Below are 18005 nucleotides of genomic sequence, written 5' to 3' on the forward strand. Positions count from 1 at the left end.
ATTTTATAATCCACCCCCAGGCTTTCAAGATTATTTATCAGTCTGCGATGTGGGACAGTGTCAAATGCCTTACTAAAGTCTAGATATGCTACATCTACAGCTCCCCCTTGATCTATTATTTTCATCACAGAGTCAAAAAAGTCAATAAGATTTGTTTGGCATGATCTCCCACCAGTAAATCCATGCTGTTTTGGATCCTGTAAGTTGTTTGATTTAAGATATTCCACAACTCTTTCTTTTAATAGTTTTTCCATTACTTTCCCTACTACTGATGTAAGGCTTACTGGTCTGTAGTTACTTGCTTCTTCCTTGCTTCCACTTTTGTACAGTGGAACTACATTTGCTCTTTTCCAGTCCTCTGGAATGTCACCTGTATTTAGTGACTGGTTAAATAATTCGGTTAATGGTGCCACCAGCACATCTTTTAGCTCTTTTAGTATCCTTGGGTGTATCCCATCTGGTCCCATTGATTTATCCACTTTTAGTTGTGAAAGTTCTGTTAGGACCTTCTCCTCTGTAAATGTACTTACATCTACTTTATTTTTATGAATGTCCTTGCAACTTAACTCTGGCCCCTTCCCTTCTCCTTCTGTAGTAAATACTGAGCAAAAATAATGATTTAAGTGATCTGTTATTGCCTTGTCTCTCTCCACCAAATTCTCACTCTCCGTCTTAAGTCTTATTATTCCTCCATTTGATTTTATCCTTTAATTTATATACTTAAAAAAAGTTTTGCCCCCTTTATCTACTGACTGGGCCATTGTCTCCTCAGCTTCTGCCTTTGCACGTCTGATCACTTTCTTAGCATCCTTCCGTCTGTCAAGATACACCTCTTTGTCGTTATTATTTTGAGTCTGTTTGTATTTCCTAAAAGCCATCTTTTTTGCTTTCACACTAGTTGATACTTCTTTTGTGAACCACACTGGCTTCCTTTTCCTGGTGCTTTCCCTAACCCTTTTGATACAAAGGTCTTCTGCCCCTAGTATTGCACTTTTCAGTTTTTTCCACCTCTCCTGCACCCCTTCCAAGTTCCTCCAGTCCGCCAATGAATCACTTAAACATCTCCCCATTTTTGCAAAGTCAGCATTTCTAAAATCCAACACCTTTGTTTTTGTGTGACAGGAGTTGGATCCTGTCTTTATACTAAACCCTACTGCTTGATGATCACTGGATCCCAGGTGCTCACCCACATATATGTCTGATATCCTGTCACCATTTGTAAGAATTAAATCTAATATTGAGTCTTTGCGAGTGGGCTCCCTCACCAATTGCTTGAGAGATGCTCCCTGTAAGGAATTTAGAAATGTGCCACTTGTAGCTGAACTTGCAAAGGACCCCTCCCAATTTACATCAGGTAAATTAAAGTCTCCCATGATTATGACTTCTCCAGACTCCTGCAGCAGGGTTGAGTGTACAGTAATTTATGTTTGTGAGTGTGTGTAAGTATGTATGTATGTATGTGAGTGTGTGTGTACTGTGTACATGAGTGTGTGTGTGTGTGTGTGTATAAGTATGTGTGTGCCCCCTCCCTATGTGAGTGTAATTTCCCATGGAGGCAGCAGCTTGAAGAACTACATCTCCCAGCAGCCACCTCGACTCCCAGATGGAGACCACAGGAGAGGTATCATTATTTATTTTATTTTTTTCATGCGCCACAAGATTTTCAAAGCTGAAAACCCAGCGACCATTTTTTAAATATTGGATACCGTGGGTACCGGGAGCGTGTATGCCCGCGGGATTCTAAAATTGGTGCAAGGTCCGCAAGGTTTATTTTTACCTCACACCCAACTGAATTCCTCCGTGAGAGGTCATTTTATTGGAGCCTTTTATATTTATGGTTAATAAACCTTACCGTTTTACACTATAACAGCTGCCAAGAAGTGAAAGTCTTTCCTTAGATAACCTGTAATCACACCTGGAGTGCGGATATCCGAAAGTCTTTGATGAGTATATCTGATATCCTCAATTACCTTTTATTTAACGTACAGAATGAGCATAAAGATAAAAAATATATATACACATCATAAACACACTTAGAGGCTGTTGAAAGGAGCCATTGTTTAAATTATGCCACCTGCCAACAAGACATTCCTTAGTAATGAGATGTTTGCACTTTGAACAACAGTTATTTAGCCATAGACTCAGAAACTGTGGTTATATGAGGCCTTTTTTTTTTACAAAGAACATAATAAAAGTGAAATCTTTGTACACAGAATATTTATATCTTATGATAATAGAAGATACTGTTTGCAACCAGATAAGATAACGCAGAGCCTGGTGTGGTCGCAAACATTGCGACTAGGGGGGTCATTCCGAGTTGATTTAGCACAGCTACGATCATTCACACTGACATGTGGGGTGACGCCCAGCACAGGGCTAGTCTGCCCCGCATGTCAGTGCCGCCCCCCCAGCAGAAGTGCAAAGGGATCGCACAGCGGCGATGTCTTTGCACTTCAAGAGTAGCTCGTTTTTTTGAGAAGAGGTCTAACAAAAGGGCTTTCTTTAGTGGTTTAAGAAAATGTCCAGTCTGCAAAGAGCGTTGAACTATTTTTGCAAATACAGGGTCAATTACTGTATGTCCATACACCCTATTCGAAGCTTGGTTGAGGCAGGGTCCAGAACACAGGTTGTGGGATGCAGCATTCGGGGCAATTTCAGCAATAACATAGTAGATTAGACTACCTGGACTACAGATAGAGTAGAGTGTATTTCATCATTATGTATCATTTATTCATTTTTCCAGTGAATGATGCACTAAACCTAGCATGAGACAGCAGAGGTTCTCCAGGTAATCATTTCATAGTCATGGCGCAGTATGCACCATGCTGTGTTTGGTTACATGATCCATGTTAGGTTTGCCTTTATGATATAATTACGATCTCAATCTTGAGTAATTCAGTTTTTAATTTCCAAATATATTATGAGAAGGTGCGATTGTTAGTTACGGAACCACAGAATCCACATATCAAACATACTTGTTCATAAACACAACATAAATCTTTCAAGTCTGGTTTTCCTGTACGTCATCGGTATTTCACACTAATGTCGCGGTTCACCGATTACACAGGCTGATGTGTGATAGCTCTGGTCCCCATACCCTCTACTTATAATGTTACCTCCACTTAGAAGCATCTATATTACTTCCAAAATAATGCATTCAAATATATTTCTCTCAATATGGGACTAATTCATGTTTGTATGAAATGGCCGATGTTCCCGCAAAACTGAGCGAACTGTGCATGTGCTGAGAACTTTGTCGCAGAGTGATTGACGGGAAGTGTCCGTTTGGAGGTTAAACGCAGGGACGGATCTAAACTTATCTTTTAGGGGGGGCGGTTTACTGTTTAATCTTGACTCCTCCCCTCTCCAGTCCCAACTCCTCCCATCCTCCGCTCTCAATTCTGACTGAACTTTTTGAGTGAGACTGAGATAGAGCTTTGTTATTGTTCTATGTACATGTGACTGTGCTATGGGGTAATTTAATTTATTAGCCCTAGTACCCACACACCAGCAAGTGAGGGGCAAATGCTCTGTAACCCTTGCTCTCCTGGCTCCTCTGTGCTGCTGTGGTATAAGCTGCAGCACATCGTTCTGCCTCAGGCTCTCCCCGGTGAGCTCTCTTCTGCTCAAAAGTGGGCGTGGCTATGACTGTGTTAGGGTGGCCCACCTTCGCCGCCCCTAAATCCGGCCCTGGATAAACGGGTAGCTTAAGGGGAGTGGTTGGGCGTGTCATGGCCGTTTTCGGGGTGTGTATCTCCTGGATGATCGTATGTGCAACTACATGGCATCTGAGTAGCTACTGCTATGGCCAGATTGAGTAGCCATAGACCAACCCTTAGCTTCAATGTTCTACATAATTGTGTATAGTCTGGTAACGTATACACCAGGGGCATTTTAAGAGAGGAGGGTGCCCTTTGGGCAAATTCCGGGAGGGCCCCCTCCTCACCAAGGCGCCGTAGGCTCCGGGCAATGTGTCTACTGTGCATGTTCAAGTCTCTGGAAACAACTTTTACGACAGTCTACTTACTTTACTCCCTGTTATTATTGCAAGAATCTGATAGTACATGCCGAAGATCTGTTATTTAGCACAGAAAAAGAGTTAAATAATACCCAGTACACAATCAGATAGACACCTTTCCAGGGTCAGCTGGCTGCTTCATCAGAATATGTTGTGTTTTGCAGCAGGAATACCTTGCAAAGGTCTAGTATAATGTAGTGGAATCTAGTGCACCCATCTGTGTGATCCAGTGGTGAGTGCCAGTTCTGTTCTACATTGTATACCAGCAGGAACCAGTCATCAAGTATTCCTGCTGCAAACACACAGGGGCAGATGTACTTAGAGAGTAATAAAGTGGAGTGAGATAAAAGGGCCCATCTATCAACAAGTGCTCCAGCCAATCAGCTCCTGTCATGTGTTTGAAAAATGACAGTCAGGAGCTGGAGCATCATTTATTATATGCAACAAGATTTAAATAGCTAAAAATAATGGTAAATTGGCCCCAAAATATCAACCAATCAGCTCCTGACGCTATTTAAACACAGCCTGTAACATGGCAGTAAGGAGCTGATCTGCTGCTACCTTTTCTCTCTCCGCTTTATCACTCTCTAAAGCTTAATATATCCCCCACCACAATGTATTCTGATGAAACAGGCAGCTGACCCTTGAAACGTGTCAACCTGATGCGCTGGGTATTATTTAACTCTTAGAGGGTCAGATGTACTAAGCTTTGGAGAGTGATAAAAGTGGAGAAGTTTCCTAATTCAACCCGTCAGCTTCTGTCATTTATCTAGCACCGTTTATGAGATGACAGAAGCTGAATGGGCAACTACTCCATTTTATTTCTCTCCAAAATTGATGCATCTCCCCTGTTGTCTGAATGTGTCACTTGTGGTACTATAGGGCATATTTATTAACAATCACAGGGACAGATGCTTCTCGCAAGCGCTGTTCCTGCATGCGATTATTGATACAGCCATGCGATGTAATCAATAATCGCATTGCGAATTGGGTCAATTTTAGCACATCGTCAGATGCGGACGGTGATAAAAAGGCCCCTAAGACAGCTGACCTTATGTTTTTATGATTCTTTTCAATAAAATCAATGTAAAAGTTAATTAATACCGGAATGGACTGTAATAATTAATACCATTCCACAACAAAATAATTACCAAGTGGAACCATCTGATGAAGTTGTGTGGATTATGCAACGTGTGATACACCCACCCATTCATCCCCCTCCCCATAAAGTCATGAATTAACGGAGTTCTAGCATCCCAGGACTGTACAAGTAAAGTAGAAAATGAATCTTAAGTCAATACACATCAATCATTGGCTTATACATTACATGGTAACTCAATAAAGACAGTTGAAAAAATTGCATTTGCACAGTACCATACTTATTAGAAATATCACATTCATTTCCAAAACGATTTCTTTATTGGTGGAGTTTTTCACAATAATCTGAAGCGGCCTGTGAATCCCAATACTGTCCCTTGACTAAAGCCAGTTACTAACATGGTATCACGTTCCAGCATCTCTGTGGATGGAGGAATAACAGTGACCACTGTGCACACTGCTAGTGATTGCAGTGTAATGATTGTCTTGCAAAGTGTTCCAGGCAGCTGGGATTTTTAAAACCGCTCTCCATCCGTGACGCCTGTATATAAATATCAAGAACCTCCTTGACATGCATTAAATGTCATATAGCTTATGGTACCACAATAATAGGCTTTGTAACAGTAGTCCCGTTTACTAACTCAGTCTCCTTCCTGGCCTCTGTGGTTAATGTCACAATCCTGGCTGAAATTGATGGCTCTTTGGCGGAGCGATGGATAGAGAGAGATGAGAATCCTGGACCATAGACATTGTGGCTTCTGATTGGCCTTCCCTCTTACAACCCCCTTCTGAAGCCATTTTAAAGGCACGTATAGCTCTACTAAACCAGAGTTTCCCGACCTCTGTCTTCAAGGCACACTACCAGTCCAGGTTTTAGTGATAGAAATGCTTGACCACAGATGGTCAAATCAAGATAACGGACGTACAAACTACTGTAAGTCAACTGTGCTCAACTGGGCTATCCTTAAAACTTGTACTGTTAGTGTGCCTGGAAGACCAACGTTGGGAAGCCCCCGCTTATGTAACATTGTGAGTGTAACTGTTTATTTCACAAGCTATCCACTATCTCGGATCTAAAAGTAAACTGATCACCTGCACCTTATAGTGGAGAAGCCAGGCGAGGTACTGGCGTGTTACAGTGATGTCAGTGTAACTGAATAATACAGTGATATGCTGCAGTCCGATACACACTGTGTCTGTATATGTCGTACACACTGCGTCTGTATATGTCGTACACACTGCGTCTGTATATGTCGTGCTGTACTTTACACGCCACTGTCACGATGGCATCTGCACTCCAGGAAACACTGGACCCAAGGGGTGGAGGTGACTGTATATAAACACCGACCACCCAATAGGAGGCAGCTCCTAGAGGAACCAATGACAATACACCGTGGGTGCAGGCAGGTCTGGAGTCATAGCTTATAGGATTGTGCACTGGTTTATGATACATGTATAGAAGCTGTCTGCAGTGCTTGCTGGTCCTGCCGGTTACAGCTGGGAGAAGGCGAGGATGCATAAGTACTCTGAAGGCTGGGTGTCATATAGAGAATGGCAGCTGCCCGTGGTCAGTAAACAAACAGATCTCAGGATTCCTCAGTTCAGTAAATAAGGTCCATCCATGGGCAGGAGTTCAAAACCCCGGATAGGCATGGGTAGGACCCTGACCAAATGCACAGATATTTTGGCAGTGACTGCATGCTAGAAGCTGCTTCATATACTATGGTGATTTCTGGCAGTGAAATAGCTATAGACAGGGTTCTGTGCAGTGTCGGACAAGGGCGTGAAGGGCCCAACGGGGGAATGCAGTGGTAAGGAACCATGTTTAAGGGTGTGGCCAGTCTCTAGATGGGGTGTGGCCAGCTGTCACATTAGTTTGCCTAACCATTAAAGAGTGCATGGTCTGGGCCCCTTTATAAAGATATATAGTAAATACTGCTAGTGCATGCATGATAATGCACCGGATTAATAACAGCAATGCACTGTAGAGAATACACCACAGTCCTGTGCAGTGTAGCGTAACATATGTATAATGTATAATTAGTGCACAGTCAGTATTAGTGCAGTATCGCTGCTGCAGTGCCATCCGGAACGTGCTTTGGATGAACCGGGCACACCCGCAGCAGCCTGTACAGAAGTGCTGTGCTTTCCAGTGCTCGTGGCTCCGCCCACTCAGTGCAATATCATGACGTTATGTGCTCAGTGGGCAGTGTGGCACATGGCACAGGGCTGCCCTTACACGGCACTGGTGGCACTCCCAGCGTAACACACACACTGAGCAGCAGTATCATAGGAAGACGCTGCTGTATGTTTCTCCTCGTCCGCAGCCAGTGTGGTGATGCTGCGGGGGCATTGGAAACTCTGTGTGAATAACGTCATACGCAGGTGGCGTGATACTATACATGCTGTGTATTATGTACATCTGTGCCTTTTATCTCTGGCCCGTGTCTCAGAACACTGTAGACGATTGCATCACTTGTTTTCTGTGAGGAGTGACTTCCAGCATGTCTAGAATCAGGAACCTGCAAAATACACATATATATTATCTATTATACACCCATTATTTGTCTTTTTAGTGACTTCCATTGGGCGGGATGTAATGTATTCCGAATTTGGCAGCCCAGGTGTTTTTTTAAAGAGGCAATCATGTATAAGGCTAAACCATTCCTTGTAAATCACAGGTTCTCAAACTCGGTCCTCAGGACCCCACACGGTCCATGTTTTGCAGGTCACCTGTAGATTTTTAAAATGTGACAGCTGGTGATACACAGTGCAGCTGCTGGGGGACATGGAAATGTGAACCGTGTGGGGTCCTGGGGTCCTGAGGACCGAGTTTGAGAACCACTGTTGTAAATGATTGCCCCTTTAAAAATAGTCAGAGTTCAGCCGGCATACCGCACGGCCGCCAAACTCAGACTTTATTACATCCCAGCCCCTATATCACCGTACCATAGCTCAAATGTGATATCTAAAGTAACACTGTGCCATAAAATACACAACTATACAGACATGACGACCACTTATTTTATTCCTGTCTTTGTTAGGTCCGCGATATAGATAGAAATCAAAATAAAACCCAATTGGTCCAAAAAATCCATTATTTCTAAATGAAAATATGTCTGTACAAAATCTGTTTGTACAGCTCTGCTACACATGCGTTCGCACACTTGCACAGCTAAAATACCCTCCCCTATGGGCGGCGCCTATGCGAACGCAGGACTGCAAAAACACCCTAGTGAGCGATCAGGTCTGAATTAGGCCCTGAGTGTTAAGCTGCCGCACTTTAAGGTGACCGGCCTATGATCAGTAAATCTGGTATATAATGATGCACTCAGTCCGGTGTGGCAGAGGGATGTCAGTTGGTATAGTGAAGTAATAAAGTAATATTGGGCCTAATTGAGAGTTGATCGCAGCAGCAAATTTGTTAGCAGTTGGGCGAAACCATGGGGGTCATTCCGAGTTGATCGCTCGCTAGAAACTTTTTGCAGCGCTGCGATCAGATAGTCGCCGCCCACGGGGGAGTGTATTTTCGCTTTGCAAGTGTGCGAACGCTTTTGCAGCCAACGGCACAAAAAACTTTGATGCAGTTTCTGAGTAGCTCTGGACTTACTCAGCCGCTGCGATCACTTTAGACGTTTTGGTCCCGGAATTGACGTCAGACACCCGCCCCGCAAACGCTTGGACACGCCTGCATTTTTCCAAACACTCTCAGTTGACATCCATAAACGCCCTCTTTCTGTCAATCACCTTGCGATCGGCTGTGCAAATGGATTTTTCATTAAATCCATCTCCCAGCACGATTCTCTTTGTACACGTACGATGCGCCTGCGCATTGCGGCACATATGCATTCGTAGTGTTGCAGAGTTTTAACCTGATCGCAGCACTGCAAAAAGTTGCTTGCGAGCGATCAACTCGGAATGACCCCCCATGTGCACTGCAGGTGTGGCAGATGTAACATGTGCAGAGAGAGTTGGATTTGGGTGGGGTGTGTTCAAACTGAAATCTAAATTGCAGTGTAAAAATAAAGCAGCCAGTATTTACCCTGCACAGAAACAATATAACCCACCCAAATCTAACTCTCTCTGCACTTGTCATATCTGCCCTCCCTGCAGTGCACATGGGGGGTTCATTCCGAGTTGATTGCTAGCTGTTGTTGTTCGCAGCGCAGCGATCAGGCTAAAAATTGTCATTTCTGTGCATGCGTATACACCACAATGCGCAAGCGCGATGTACGGGTACTAAGGCTTTTGTGGTTTTGCACAGGTTCTAGCAACGTTTTCATTCGCACTGGCGACCGAAAGAAGATTGTCAGGAAAGAGGCGTTTCTGGGTGTCAATTGACCGTTTTCAGGGAGTGCTTAGAAAAACGCAGGCGTGCCAGGGAAAACGCAGGCGTGCCAGGGAAAACGCAGGCGTGGCTGGGCAAATGCTGGGCGGGTGTGTGATGTCAAAAGCCAACCCTCCAAAGCTAGAATCAACGCACACGAAGAGTAAGTCCAGGGCTGGTTTTGTTTTACACAAAATGTTTTTGCAGGTGCTCTACTGCACAGGCGTTCGCACTTCTGTAAAGCGAAATTACACTCCCCAGTGGACGGCGACAATGCGTTTGCATGGCTGCTAAAAACTGCTAGCGAGCGATCAACTCGGAATGACCACCATGGTTTTGCCCAACTGCTAACAAATTTGCTGCTGCTATCAACTCTGAATTACCCCCATAGTACCCCGTAGGTGTGTGTGTGAATGTGATAACGCATTACCTGTAAACATAACACAGATAATGGGGGTCATTCCGAGATGATCGTAGCTATGCTAAATTTAGCACAGCTACAATCATGAACTTAGACATGCAGGGGGGACGCCCAGCACAGGGCAAGTCCGCCCCGCATGTCAGTGCCGCCCCCCCGGCAGAAGTGCAAAGGCATCGCAGAGTCGCGATGCCTTTGCACTTCAAGAGTAGCTCCCGAACAGCGCAGCTTTAGCATGCTGGCCGGGAGCTACTCATCGCTCCCCGGCCCGCAGCGGCTGCGTGTGACGTCACGCAGCCGCCGCAGACCACTCCCCGCACGGTCCAGCCACGCCTGTGTTGGCCGGACCGCGCCCACAAAACGGCGTTGAAAGCCTCCGTTTTGCTCCCTCCCGCCCATTGACCGCCTCTGCCTGTCAATAAGGCAGAGGCGATTGTAGCGCAGTGACGGGCGGCCATGCGCTGGCACACTGCGGTGCTGGCGCACTGCAGTGCTGGCGCATGCGCAGTTCTGACCCCATCGCTACGCTGCGAAAAACTGCAGCGTGCGATCGGGTCAGAATGACCCCCAATGTTTCAACTAATCAAGGCGGTTACTTATACACAAATGACAAAGTATGCATACTGTGGTGTAAGCAGTGTCTAGATATAACAGCTGCTGTATGCAGAGTACTGGAACAGATGTATTAAGCCTGGAGAAGAGATAAAGCAGTAATTAGAGGAAGGTGATAACGCAGCCAATCATTACGGTTTTGAAAAATGACAGGAGCTGATTGGCTGGTGCGTTATCACCTTCCTCTTATCACTTCTTTATTACTTCTCCAGGCTTAGTTCTGCACATCTGCCCCACTAATATCTCTATTTGTCTTAAAGTGACACGGGCTATCAATGCTTTAGGCTGATAAACTAATGATATACACCGTGTCCTGTGCAGAATAATATACAAATAAGATCAGGTGGTAAACGAATCCTGGTCCCAAAAAGGGGAAGTTTTTAGGTTTGTAGTAAGCTGTAAACCAGCTGCTAAAGGTTAAATGAAATGCAGACTGCGGCGTCCCGCTTGTCTGTATCACGCTTCTGTGCACTGGGTTAGTCAGGCAGAGGCGATCGCAGGGCTGAGATGGGCGTCGGCTGTCTGGCATGCGCCTCCGTTTTCGCACAGCAGCCGATCAGGTCTGAATTAGGCCCATTGTTCCAGTAACGTGCAAACAGCAACTGTTGTATCTAGACACTGCGCAGACCACAGCGTATATCCTTTGTCATTTGTGTGTTAGTAAACACTTTGATTAGTTGAAACATTATCTGTGTTATGCTAACAGTATCACATTAACACACACCTACGGGGTACTGTGGGGTCTATTCATAAAGCCGTGAAAAGTGTGGAGAAGTGAGCCAGTGGCAACCAATCAGCACTGAAGTAACATTTATAATTTGCATACTATACAATTGTATGGAGCAGCTGATTGGTTTCCATGGGCAACTTCTCCACAGGCTCACGTCTCCACTCTTTTCACTGCTTAATGAATAGACCAAGTTATTACTTTACTATACCAACCGAAATCCCTCTGCAACATAGGATTGAGCGCAGCATTATATACAACATATTATGTATTTATGTGGTGATAAGAAATATAATTAGCAATTGTTATAACACTTTCTGGGATCCGGTCTTTAGGTCGACAGTAAGTAGGTCGACACTGTCTAGGTCGACCACTATTGGTCAACAGTAAGTAGGTCGACAGGGACTCTAGGTCGACAGGGACTCTAGGTCGACCTATACTAGGTCAACATGACAAAAGGTCGACATGAGTTTTTCACAATTTTTTTTCTTCATTTTTTTTTTTACTTTTTCATACTTTACGATCCACGTGGACTACATTTGGGAACGGTAACCTGCCTGAAGCATGCCGAGGAGACACGGTGCACTAATTGGGGTTCCTGGTCACTGTACGGAGAAAACAACACAAAAAAAAGTAAAAGAATTCATGTCAACCTTTTCTCATGTCGACCTAGAGTCCCTGCCGACCTAGAAACCTTGTCGACCTACTTACTGTCGTCCAATAGTGGTGGACCTAGACACTGTCGTCCTAAGTCTAATCTACCTAACATACCACACCCCACTTTCTACACTATATAGTGTTTGTTGTTTTTTTTTTTTATGATAGTCTTCAGTCTTGACACATAACCAAAATGCATTTAACATTTCAATGTACAATGACAATTTATCCAGGGCCATCTTTTCATATGGGCTAAATGGGCACTTACCCAAGGGCCCCAGGAGTATAAGGGTCCTATGATAGCTGAGGTTCTCCTCTTTCCAGGGATACCAGATTTTTGAAAATCGGACCTGGGAAAGCGGAGATATTTGACTTCAAAGCAGTGGTCCCCATCCAAGACTATTAGTTGCTCTTCCCAGCCAGATATCTCAGGTTCTGTCTTACTTAGAGTTGTTCTGAGGGTATTCTCTAAAATGTGGGACTCTCCCCTTTCGGTGGACACTGGCAGCTTGTCTCTACTATGCCCAGAACTGGAGAAATAAGCCTTCAAGCAGCTGGTCCCTGCTCCAGATCCACACGCCTGGTATGCAGTTTTATATATTCGTTGGTGGATTGCTCTGGCTCCTGAACTCTGATCCCCAAGTCCCCAGTACCTCCTGAAAGATGTCCTCAGTATCTGCTGAAGGTGGGACTTTTCTAGTTTTTTAACCCTTTTAAAGCTAAGAAATCTATTTCCAGGAACTGGAGATATCTGCAGTCAAGCAAGCTGTCCTCCCACTGGAAAATGCTGAATATTAAGCACACTCCACTATCCATCCCTCCCATTGGGGGTGGGGGTGTGTGTGTGCGGCAATGGAGCATTGCGGGGGAGTGGTCCGGCCAACACAGGGGTCGCCAGATCATTTTTGAGGCAGCTGCTTGACATCACACGCAGTTGTTCCAATAAAAACATGGTGGCGGTGTGCCTGCCTTCGCAGCCAAGCTGCGAAGACAGGGGTCATCCACAAATGCTGCGACCACAATGTAAATTTTTAGTTTGTGGTCGCAGCCGCTGGGTGGTGTTTAGCAACCCCCCGAATCTGCAGGTAAACTGAATAGGGTCCTTTGTCAGCACTGTCCCAGTTTGGAAAGGGTGTGCCTTAACAACAAGTGGGCTGCTGGGTACAGCTGGCAGATCACTAGGGAGCATCAGTAAGGGGGGGGGGGGGGGGTATGAGAGATGGGGTTATTTGTGTCTTATTGTGCTCATTGGGATGTCTGGAGATATGTCTCTGTAACGTAGCTGGTCCTTAGAGGACTGACAAGTAGATGTCTGATCAATGGTGTCTCAGCCCACACAATTCACTGTGACCCAAGAGTCATGTTTATTCACAGCCAACAAGCTGGCAGCTGCTAAGGTGTTTTCCAGGTCCACACTGAGCACCGGGGGTGGTCACACGTCTCTGATACTGTCTGTTCATATGTCTGTTGTTTAATGTGCGGTTGTGTATAGATGACAGGTATCCTGTGCAGTTCTATATACAATAGGTGACAGGTACTCTGTGCAGTTCTATGTAGGTGGCAGGTACTCTGTACAGACGTGTGTATGGTATATGTACTCTGTGTAATTCTATATAGGTGACAGGTACTCTGTACAGGTGTGTGTAGGTAATATGTACTCTGTGTAATTCTATGTAGGTGGCAGGTACTCTGTGCAGGTGTGTGTAGGTAATATGTACTCTGTGTAATTCTATGTAGGTGGCAGGTACTCTGTGCAGGTGTGTGTAGGTAATATGTACTCTGTGTAATTCTATGTAGGTGACAGGTACTCTGTGCAGGTGTGTGTAGGTAATATGTACTCTATGTAATTCTATGTAGGTGACAGGTACTCTGTGCAGGTGTGTGTAGGTAATATGTACTCTGTGTAATTCTATGTAGGTGACAGGTACTCTGTGCAGGTGTGTGTAGGTAATATGTACTCTATGTAATTCTATGTAGGTGACAGGTACTCTGTGCAGGTGTGTGTAGGTAATATGTACTCTGTGTAATTCTATATAGGTGACAGGTACTCTGTGCAGGTGTGTGTAGGTAATATGTACTCTGTGTAATTCTATATAGGTGACAGGTACTCTGTACAGGTGTGTGTAGGTAATATGTACTCTGTGTAATTCTATGTAGGTGACAGGTACTCTGTGCAGGTGTGTGTAGGTAATATGTACTCTGTGTAATTCTATGTAGGTGGCAGGTACTCTGTGCAGGTGTGTGTAGGTAATATGTACTCTGTGTAATTCTATGTAGGTGACAGGTACTCTGTGCAGGTGTGTGTAGGTAATATGTACTCTGTGTAATTCTATATAGGTGACAGGTACTCTGTGCAGGTGTGTGTAGGTAATATGTACTCTGTGTAATTCTATATAGGTGACAGGTACTCTGTGCAGGTGTGTGTAGGTAATATGTACTCTGTGTTATTCTATGTAGGTGGCAGGTACTCTGTGCAGGTGTGTGTAGGTAATATGTACTCTGTGTAATTCTATATAGGTGACAGGTACTCTGTACAGGTGTGTGTAGGTAATATGTACTCTGTGTAATTCTATGTAGGTGGCAGGTACTCTGTGCAGGTGTGTGTAGGTAATATGTACTCTGTGTAATTCTATGTAGGTGGCAGGTACTCTGTGCAGGTGTGTGTAGGTAATATGTACTCTGTGTAATTCTATATAGGTGACAGGTACTCTGTGCAGGTGTATGTAGGTAATATGTACTCTGTGTAATTCTATATAGGTGACAGGTACTCTGTGCAGGTGTGTGTAGGTAATATGTACTCTGTGTAATTCTATATAGGTGACAGGTACTCTGTGCAGGTGTGTGTAGGTAATATGTACTCTGTGTAATTCTATATAGGTGACAGGTACTCTGTGCAGGTGTGTGTAGGTAATCTGTACTCTGTGTAATTCTATGTAGGTGGCAGGTACTCTGTGCAGGTGTGTGTAGGTAATATGTACTCTGTGTAATTCTATGTAGGTGGCAGGTACTCTGTGCAGGTGTGTGTAGGTAATATGTACTCTGTGTAATTCTATGTAGGTGGCAGGTACTCTGTGCAGGTGTGTGTAGGTAATATGTACTCTGTGTAATTCTATATAGGTGACAGGTACTCTGTGCAGGTGTGTGTAGGTAATATGTACTCTGTGTAATTCTATATAGGTGACAGGTACTCTGTGCAGGTGTGTGTAGGTAATATGTACTCTGTGTAATTCTATATAGGTGACAGGTACTCTGTGCAGGTGTGTGTAGGTAATATGTACTCTGTGTAATTCTATATAGGTGACAGGTACTCTGTGCAGGTGTGTGTAGGTAATCTGTACTCTGTGTAATTCTATGTAGGTGGCAGGTACTCTGTGCAGGTGTGTGTAGGTAATATGTACTCTGTGTAATTCTATGTAGGTGGCAGGTACTCTGTGCAGGTGTGTGTAGGTAATATGTACTCTGTGTAATTCTATATAGGTGACAGGTACTCTGTGCAGGTGTGTGTAGGTAATATGTACTCTGTGTAATTCTATGTAGGTGGCAGGTACTCTGTGCAGGTGTGTGTAGGTAATATGTACTCTGTGTAATTCTATATAGGTGACAGGTACTCTGTGCAGGTGTGTGTAGGTAATCTGTACTCTGTGTAATTCTATATAGGTGGCAGGTACTCTGTGCAGGTGTGTGTAGGTAATATGTACTCTGTGTAATTCTATATAGGTGACAGGTACTCTGTGCAGGTGTGTGTATGGTATATGTACTCTGTGTAATTCTATATAGGTGACAGGTACTCTGTGCAGGTGTGTGTAGGTAATATGTACTCTGTGTAATTCTATGTAGGTGGCAGGTACTCTGTGCAGGTGTGTGTAGGTAATATGTACTCTGTGTAATTCTATATAGGTGACAGGTACTCTGTGCAGGTGTGTGTATGGTATATGTACTCTGTGTAATTCTATATAGGTGACAGGTACTCTGTGCAGGTGTGTGTAGGTAATATGTACTCTGTGTAATTCTATGTAGGTGGCAGGTACTCTGTGCAGGTGTGTGTAGGTAATATGTACTCTGTGTAATTCTATATAGGTGGCAGGTACTCTGTGCAGGTGTGTGTAGGTAATATGTACTCTGTGTAATTCTATATAGGTGACAGGTACTCTGTGCAGGTGTGTGTAGGTAATATGTACTCTGTGTTATTCTATATAGGTGACAGGTACTCTGTGCAGGTGTGTGTAGGTAATATGTACTCTGTGTTATTCTATATAGGTGGCAGGTACTCTGTGCAGGTGTGTGTAGGTAATATGTACTCTATGTAATTCCATGTAGGTGGCAGGTACTCTGTGCAGGTGTGTGTATGGTATATGTACTCTGTGTAATTCTATATAGGTGACAGGTACTCTGTGCAGGTGTGTGTAGGTAATATGTACTCTGTGTAATTCTATATAGGTGACAGGTACTCTGTGCAGGTGTGTGTAGGTAATCTGTACTCTGTGTAATTCTATGTAGGTGGCAGGTACTCTGTGCAGGTGTGTGTAGGTAATATGTACTCTGTGTAATTCTATGTAGGTGGCAGGTACTCTGTGCAGACGTGTGTAGGGGATATGTACTCTATGTAATTCTATGTAGGTGGCAGGTACTCTGTACAGACGTGTGTAGGTAATATGTACTCTATGTAATTCCATGTAGGTGGCAGGTACTCTGTGCAGGTGTGTGTAGGTAATATGTACTCTGTGTAATTCTATATAGGTGACAGGTACTCTGTGCAGGTGTGTGTAGGTAATATGTACTCTGTGTAATTCTATATAGGTGACAGGTACTCTGTACAGGTGTGTGTAGGTAATATGTACTCTGTGTAATTCTATGTAGGTGGCAGGTACTCTGTGCAGGTGTGTGTAGGTAATATGTACTCTGTGTAATTCTATGTAGGTGGCAGGTACTCTGTGCAGGTGTGTGTAGGTAATATGTACTCTGTGTAATTCTATGTAGGTGGCAGGTACTCTGTGCAGGTGTGTGTAGGTAATATGTACTCTGTGTAATTCTATGTAGGTGGCAGGTACTCTGTGCAGGTGTGTGTATGGTATATGTACTCTGTGTTATTCTATGTAGGTGACAGGTACTCTGTGCAGGTGTGTGTAGGTAATATGTACTCTGTATAATTCTATATAGGTGACAGGTACTCTGTGCAGGTGTGTGTAGGTAATATGTACTCTGTGTAATTCTATGTAGGTGGCAGGTACTCTGTGCAGGTGTGTGTAGGTAATATGTACTCTGTGTAATTCTATGTAGGTGGCAGGTACTCTGTGCAGGTGTGTGTAGGTAATATGTACTCTGTGTAATTCTATGTAGGTGGCAGGTACTCTGTGCAGGTGTGTGTAGGTAATATGTACTCTGTATAATTCTATATAGGTGACAGGTACTCTGTGCAGGTGTGTGTAGGTAATATGTACTCTGTGTAATTCTATGTAGGTGGCAGGTACTCTGTGCAGGTGTGTGTAGGTAATATGTACTCTGTGTAATTCTATGTAGGTGGCAGGTACTCTGTGCAGGTGTGTGTAGGTAATATGTACTCTGTGTAATTCTATGTAGGTGGCAGGTACTCTGTGCAGGTGTGTGTAGGTAATATGTACTCTGTATAATTCTATATAGGTGACAGGTACTCTGTGCAGGTGTGTGTAGGTAATCTGTACTCTGTGTAATTCTATGTAGGTGACAGGTACTCTGTGCAGGTGTGTGTAGGTAATATGTACTCTATGTAATTCTATGTAGGTGGCAGGTACTCTGTGCAGGTGTGTGTATGGTATATGTACTCTGTGTAATTCTATATAGGTGACAGGTACTCTGTGCAGGTGTGTGTAGGTAATATGTACTCTGTGTAATTCTATGTAGGTGGCAGGTACTCTGTGCAGGTGTGTGTAGGTAATATGTACTCTGTGTAATTCTATGTAGGTGGCAGGTACTCTGTGCAGGTGTGTGTAGGTAATATGTACTCTGTGTAATTCTATGTAGGTGACAGGTACTCTGTGCAGGTGTGTGTAGGTAATATGTACTCTATGTAATTCTATGTAGGTGGCAGGTACTCTGTGCAGGTGTGTGTATGGTATATGTACTCTGTGTAATTCTATATAGGTGACAGGTACTCTGTGCAGGTGTGTGTAGG

At 44.1% G+C, this 18005-nt stretch overlaps 1 protein-coding gene across 2 annotated transcripts in view; it reads right to left on the reverse strand.

Annotated features, from left to right (window-relative positions):
• Positions 1-5397: 5397 nt before the first annotated feature.
• Positions 5398-18005, reverse strand: part of LOC134980387 (T-lymphocyte surface antigen Ly-9-like) — a 73431-nt gene continuing 60823 nt past the window's right edge. For both annotated transcript variants that reach the window (XM_063947190.1, XM_063947189.1), the window contains exon 6: positions 5398-7638. In XM_063947190.1, the coding sequence (XP_063803260.1) occupies positions 7513-7638 (126 nt within the window). In that variant the 3' untranslated portion in view covers positions 5398-7512. The remainder of the gene's footprint in view (positions 7639-18005) is intronic.

The sequence above is a fragment of the Pseudophryne corroboree genome, chromosome 12 (assembly GCF_028390025.1).
Source record: "Pseudophryne corroboree isolate aPseCor3 chromosome 12, aPseCor3.hap2, whole genome shotgun sequence".
In the NCBI taxonomy this organism is placed as follows: Eukaryota; Metazoa; Chordata; class Amphibia; order Anura; family Myobatrachidae; genus Pseudophryne; species Pseudophryne corroboree.